Raw genomic sequence first — 6916 nt, forward strand, 5'->3', positions numbered from 1 at the left:
AGGAATTTTTTTTATAGTTTAGAATATTAAAAAAATAGCATATTTAGCATACAAGTGAGTTGTATGAGCTGCATACAACTCACTTGTGATTATTATTTGCATATATTCTATGTTTATTTTATTAAACGGTGGAAAGTTTACACTTTGCGTCAGCATGCCCTGCACTGCGGCTGCTTTGCATACGTCTTCCAAGGATGGAAATCTTTAACGTTCATTTCAAAGCAGTGAATTTAACAAACCAATCTCAGCCTGATATTGTTTGAAATCATGTTTTGCATTTTAGTTTTACATATAGGAAGTGGCAACGTTGTAAAGCAAGGCAGGTAAAATGCAATAAGAACTGTAAAATAGAGCTTCAATTACTATTTTGATTTTTACTGACACAATGCACTCCAGTACTAACTATTAGAGTCGATATTTGCACAATACTTAATTTCCTTAATGAGCTGAAAGTCTTGTAAATATGCAGTCGGTCCTAAAAACACCCACATACCTCCAGATGAAGGGAGATAAAGATTAGAGATGATTTGGAAAAAAAGGTCAAAACTACTGGAGGAGACGCACATAAACTTACCATCAGTTTTCATTTATTGATAAGGATTTAAATCATTTCCAACATGTTAAAAAAGGCAATTTAAAAAATGATTCCTCTTGTTTAGTTTCTTCGTATTAGTTGGGAGACGTCTGTTATTTCCATGGATGGACTAAAAACAAACCCTGCAGTTAATCTGATAGATATTATTATGTAAATGTCTGCAGTTAGGAGAACAAAAATAATCTGATAGTTTGTAATATTCACAAAGTGCAAAAATATATGCCTTTAATTAATCTCTGAATCACTTCAGAGATTAATTCTGAATTAAAAACACTCAAAATGATTTACTGCAATCAGTAACCTGATTACTACACGCTTTGATTTATTCCATAATTTAGCAATGAGGGAAATAGATTTTTCACATACGGTCAGGTCGGTTTGGACGTCATTTATTCCCATAATATACAAGTTATCATTGTAGTTTTATTATATTTTTGTCCAAAAGTGAGAAAAACAGAACACAGAAGAAATTTGTCGGGGTTTAAGTAATTGTTTGCAGCACTTTAGTTTGTTAAAGGTTTGTCAGGCAGATTAGTTTAATAATAAAGAAATCGATAAGATTAAAGACAGCAAGACCTCCTGAGACACAAAGCTCTAAAAAAACACTCAAAATTTTTACAGCAAAAGAAAAATGATTTACTGCAAAAGAACATAACTACAGTCATTTTATAATTTTATAGCATACGATTGTATAAACATAAACATACATGGACATCAATGATAGTTACAAAAGTTTAAAATACACCTACTCCGCTTTTTTTTCGTTCTTTTTTTTAAAACAAGTGAGTGTAAAATGCTTTTTAAGAGTTTAACAACTTTACGTCAGTCAAAGGTTTACATACAGTGTTAGATCATATGAGCTAATATATAAACAAAGACAATTAGGAGTCAATTTAAATTCTGAATCAACATTTCATCCGTTCACGTGTGAGGCTGACGGAAACATCAGTGGTCTCGGAACGAGCCGGCGCGCGCCCGTAAATCCTAACCAAGACGAGGAAGAATGAGGTTTTGACAATCATGTCGCACAGCAGAAAGGAAACTCCCAACACGCGACAAGTAGCTAGTAAAGGGCTTATTGCAAGTGCAGCGACCGAGTCTCTGAGCTTCCAGCATCTGGAGAGGGGCAGTGGGGAGCGACGGCGTTGGACGGCGCGGTCGGAGCATCCTCCCATATCATCTCTGTGAGTGCTTTAGTGTTGTTAGTGGAGGAGGAGGTAAACAGTGCGGGGTCAGTGGTTGCCAGTGGAGACCTGAAGATAGACGGCGGGGTGGGGGGCCGCCAGGTCGAGTTAATGTGGGTGGAGAGAGAGTGGAGGCTGAGTTTAACCATGGAGAGAGCTAGTTTGGACGGCCGGTGTGGTCTGCTGCTGTGGACAGTGTGAGGATGACGATGGAGAGGAAGATGCGTGTCTGCCTTTAAGAGTTTTTGGAGGCCATCTTTATTGTGATGGTCTTCTGCTCTGTGTACTCCCTCAGGCCACTTTCTCCCCTGAAACAGGAAGCAGCTCTGATCACTTAAATAGATAATACACACACTGAAACCAGATGTTCACACACATAACCTATCATCCCGCTCTGCCATTAAGTGGTGCAATTATTTTACTGTTTTTGGTTAGTTAGGATAGCCAAAATTATTTCTGGTTGCTAAATTCCAGGACAATATATTTTGTATTTTTTTAACAATATTTTTCTGTCTTTAAATTCAGAAGTTTGCATACATGACCTGTTTAGTGCCCTCACTGCACAAACACACAATCTTACCAAGTATTTTTTTTATCTATTTTCGAGTACAAATATCTTAATACTCTTGACATAAGACAAAACTACTCCAAAGTAACTTATCAGCAAGCTTTAGGAGGTTGTTTTCAGGAAATAATCCCTTGAGATTAATAGCAGATTATTCCACATATGGGTGGTGAAGGGGTTAAGACAACCCACATAAGGAGGCCTCAGTCACAGGTTCGATTCCCGGCCTGGTGACCTTTGCTGCATGTCTTTCCTCTCTCTTGTTACCTACTTTCATGTGGTAGTACTTTCAAATAGAGCCAGAAAACTGTTAAATTATTTCATGTGTAACATGGGGAGATTGTCTTGCTAAATGTATCTGCCAAAGGAACTTGTTCTTTTCATCAATATAAAGGAATTATTTACTTAAAACAAGCTCCTGTATCTTGTTGAAAAAGTACTTGTAAGTTAGTTTTGTCTTATTTCAAGTGTGATAAGATAATACACTAGAAACTAGACAAAAATACATGTTTGAACTGCACGACACAATAATTTGATGGAATAATTTGCCTGTTCCTCCTGGCAGAAATGCTGTAACTGAGTCAGACTTGAAAGCCCTTCTTGTTCACATGTTCATTTTTATCTCTGCCCAAAATATTTCCAGGGTTTTAACTCAGTTTGTAACAAATTTCGTGCCCAGACTTTATTTTCCTGTCTCATACTTTGCAATTCAGCTTTAATGTCTTTACAATCCTCTTTCCTTGTAATGAAATCTGTTTTATAAAGTGCGCCAATTCCTCCTGCAGAAAAAAAGACATACAACATAATGCTTTAAGACGTTTAAGATTTCTTAAAATTCATCCACATTCATCCTCTGATGAACTCAAATATTGTGAATGAACCCTGAACAAGCTTAAACTGCAAAAACACAAAATCTTACCAAGTATTTTTGTTCTAGTTTTTAGTGCAAATATCTTCATACCCTTAAAATAAGACAAAACTAACTTAGAAGTAACTTCTCAGCAAGATACAGGACATTGTTTTAAACCAATAATGTATTAACGTTGATGAAAAATACCAGTTAAACTGGCAGATCATCTAGCTTTAATAAGAAATTCAATATTAAGAGACAAGCTCATTAGTTTTGTCTTATTTCAAATGTACTAAGATTACACTAAAAACTGGAACAAAAATACTTGGTAAGAGTTTTTGCAGTTTTTACACTAACATTATTATTCAACATATTTTAAGAAAGAGATAACAAAAAACTGTAAAGACCTATTTTAGTCATTTTAAGAGAGGAAACTTTTAGTCAGATTTAATATTTGACTGTGAGAAATAGCAGGCTGTGCGTCTATTGCAAACTGGACGCGAACATCTGGTTTCAACTGTACGTCGCAAGAGACGCATAAAGAAAGAAACATTGCAATATCCTTTTAAAACAGATTTATTTGAGCTTAATAAATGTTGTTTTGAAACATGAAGTCATTATTAGTGATATTGCGGATAAGTTGTGTATATGTAGAGGGCAGAAAACCAAACCGTACTCACAATTCACGTCCATTGCCAGACATCTTGTATCCGCCGAACGGACACTGTGTGCTCAGAGCATTGAAGCAGTTTATCCTGGGAAATACACAAAGCATTGATCAGTCTGATGCATTTGACTCCTGTGGTTTCCTTCAAAGTTGAGGACAGTGTAAGCTGCATTAAGGAGGACAGATCGAGAATATACCACCGTCATCACTGCAGGTTGTTTTCATAACCTGCTGAACCCCATCAGATAATTCTGGCTCGCTGCGTGAGTGAGTTTAATTACAGCTGGCTGGGAAAAAACTGCTAAAAAGAAACGGGATGAAGACGACTGTGGTCAGTTTAAATGGAGAAGAACCGAGTTTGTGGGAAAATAATGCACAGAAATAAAGCTCGAGAAGTGTTTTCTTTAAAAAGATGCTCTTGTGAGTTTTGTTTTGGGAAGATTTTGACAAATTACGCCTTGTTTGTGTGATGGTGGATGGTGGTGGGTGTGTAATTGTGACACATGAAAACTGAAGGACAAAGCTGCAATATAAACGTTTGTTTAGCTACCAGACCGCTGTGGTACAGGCAGCGAAATGTTTCTGGCAGATGCTGCGTGTTAGCTCCACTCCTGCTCTTACTCATAACCATCTGAAGGTAATTACAAATGAAACCAAACAACTCTGAGCGAACTCAACGAGTGGTTGTGCTATTCCTGCATACACACCGGACTGCACCGAATCCTGTTCTCACAAATTTCATCTCACATTTCTGGGAGTTGTGTGTGTGTGTGTGAGAGGGGGGGGGGGAAACACACACGAGAAGCTGGTTGCAGCATGTGTAATAATAGTTGAGATAGTGTGGTGTCAGCTTACGGGCTCTGGACGGCTGAAATGTTTAATATTTCCCACATGAAAAATGAAGCTTGTTACAGGAAACTGAACTCACCACACCGTGCCGGCCTGCAGGGCAGCGGTTATGGTCATGGCTTTGTTGATGTCGCTGGTGAAAACAGCAGCAACCAAACCGTAGTCTGAGTTGTTGGCTCTTTCAATCACTTCTTCAATCGTTTTGAACTTCATAATCTGCTGGACTGGCCCAAAAATCTGCAGAAATAAGAAATCAGGATTCAGAATGGACACGTATATTATTTGGTTGTGCGTTCCTGCTTTGTATGGACTGTGTCTCACTCTTTATTTTCTTATTAACTTTCATTTCTGCATTTTATTGCCTTTTCTGTTAGATTTCATAGATACTGACTGACTTTTTCATCGCTGAAGGACATTCAGATTATTGGTGTCGTAGTATGAAGAGGTTTTAAAAATTTTGATTTGAAAACAGTGGGAATTGTTTGTCTCATCATTCCTGCGATTTAAGTTTTACTTCAAGTTTCACAAACAAGCCTGGTTCTGGTTCTGGTTCTGCTCTGCATCCCCAGAAGCAGAACCAAACATGGAGAAGCAGCATTCAGCTTCTATGCACCACAAATCTGGAACAAACTTCAAGGAAACGGCAAAACAGCCGAAACACTGAGTTCCCTTAAGTCTGGACTAAAAACCCACCTGTTGCTTTTGAAACATAAATTGACCATCATATTTGATGTGTTTTGATTATTTTAACGGAGGCACATGACAAAACGTCACTGGTTTTCATTACTGTTGACTGTATGATGAGTTTATGAAGTTTTCATGATTTTGTGATGGAAAGGACATGACTTGTTGCTGAAATGTGCTATACAAATAAACCTGACTGATTTATTGATTAATTTAATAATATGTTGGAAAAATTGTGTGAATTTTTTATTTTTTTTGACTGTATGTACTTTTTTTTCAAATGTACTTTTTTGAAATGAAACAAACTTAAAGCCATGGCGTAGCATTCATCACTATTCGCTATGAATATGAAATAATAATAGATTATTATGAATGAATAATCTTTTTGAACAAGTAATGAAAAAACGGGTTGTATAGTTTGAAGTTTTGTGCTCTTGTTTAGGTAGAAATAACGTTTCTTCCACACAGTTTCACTGAATAATGTTGAATTAAGATGCAGGCTTCCTGTACCTCCTCTCTGGCGATGCGCATGTCGTCCGTCACGTTGGAGAACACGGTGGGCTCGATGAAGAAACCTTTCAGGCCCAGAGCTTTGCCTCCACACTCCAGCTTGGCTCCTTCACTGACGCCGCTCTGGATGAACTCCAGCACACGGTTCTGATGCTCCCGACTGATCTGTGCAGGTAAAGGACAAGCATGGATTCGGACATGAAGAATAGAATAACTTAGATTATTTATTTAAAAAAAAAAAAACAGGAAGGTGGAAACTAAAAGCGAAGTCGTCTCACCTGCGGACCCTGCTCAGTCGTGGGGTCGAAGGGGCTGCCCACTGTCCTCCTCTTGGCTCGTTCCACGCTCCTTCGGACAAACTCGTCATGAATGGAGTCCTCCACAAATATGCGGGAACCCGCTGTGCAGCACTGGCCCGCGTTGAAGAACACGCCCTGGTGGGCTTGTTCAACCGCAACATCCACTGTGAACAAAAGAGCTTAATCAATACAGAGATTAGAGTACTTATTCTGTAGAAGAAAACCTTTTATTACCTTCAGCATGAAATGTTTTTCTATGGTTCAAGGCTCAGTGTTTGCAAGAAATGATGTGAGAAAGACATCTTTGGTGAAGCCAATCTTACACCAGCAGGATGGATCCCGCTCTTCACCAGAAAGGGTTAATGGACCCCGGTGATTTATGAAGCACCCAACTGAGTCAGGGTCCATTCTCCTGATTTACAGGCCCCAACCAGCCCCTCTTACGCCTGTTGAAAGCATTTGAAAACAGTCTGAGCCCCCAGTTTGGTCGGGCACCTTAAGGTTATACGAAACTCATCCAACCAGAACTTTTCAAAGCACAAAAAGGCTTTAAAGCTTTGAGGTATGGTCTTTTAATTGAATAAAATTCAGACAGAGACAAATCTGCTTCTTAGGTGAACAGAAAACAAATCGGTGTTTGTTCGCTGTCATGGAGATTTATGGAAGATGAAGTTTCACATGTTCCTTTTCATCTCACATGCATTACAAGACTT

General features: G+C 38.3%; 1 protein-coding gene across 1 annotated transcript in view; it reads right to left on the minus strand.

Moving 5' to 3' along the window:
- Nucleotides 1-968: 968 nt before the first annotated feature.
- The window catches only part of aldh1a2 (aldehyde dehydrogenase 1 family, member A2), a 26578-nt gene continuing 20630 nt past the window's right edge, over nt 969-6916 (minus strand). The window contains exons 7-11 of the mRNA XM_015050487.1: nt 6183-6367; nt 5905-6069; nt 4790-4947; nt 3875-3949; nt 969-2087 (exon numbers count right to left, since the gene is read on the minus strand). Coding sequence (XP_014905973.1) covers nt 2015-2087; nt 3875-3949; nt 4790-4947; nt 5905-6069; nt 6183-6367 — 656 coding nt within the window. The 3' untranslated portion in view covers nt 969-2014. The remainder of the gene's footprint in view (nt 2088-3874; nt 3950-4789; nt 4948-5904; nt 6070-6182; nt 6368-6916) is intronic.

This window comes from Poecilia latipinna, unplaced genomic scaffold (assembly GCF_001443285.1).
Source record: "Poecilia latipinna isolate Pla-1442-1.1 unplaced genomic scaffold, P_latipinna-1.0 Scaffold993, whole genome shotgun sequence".
Taxonomy (NCBI): domain Eukaryota; kingdom Metazoa; phylum Chordata; class Actinopteri; order Cyprinodontiformes; family Poeciliidae; genus Poecilia; species Poecilia latipinna.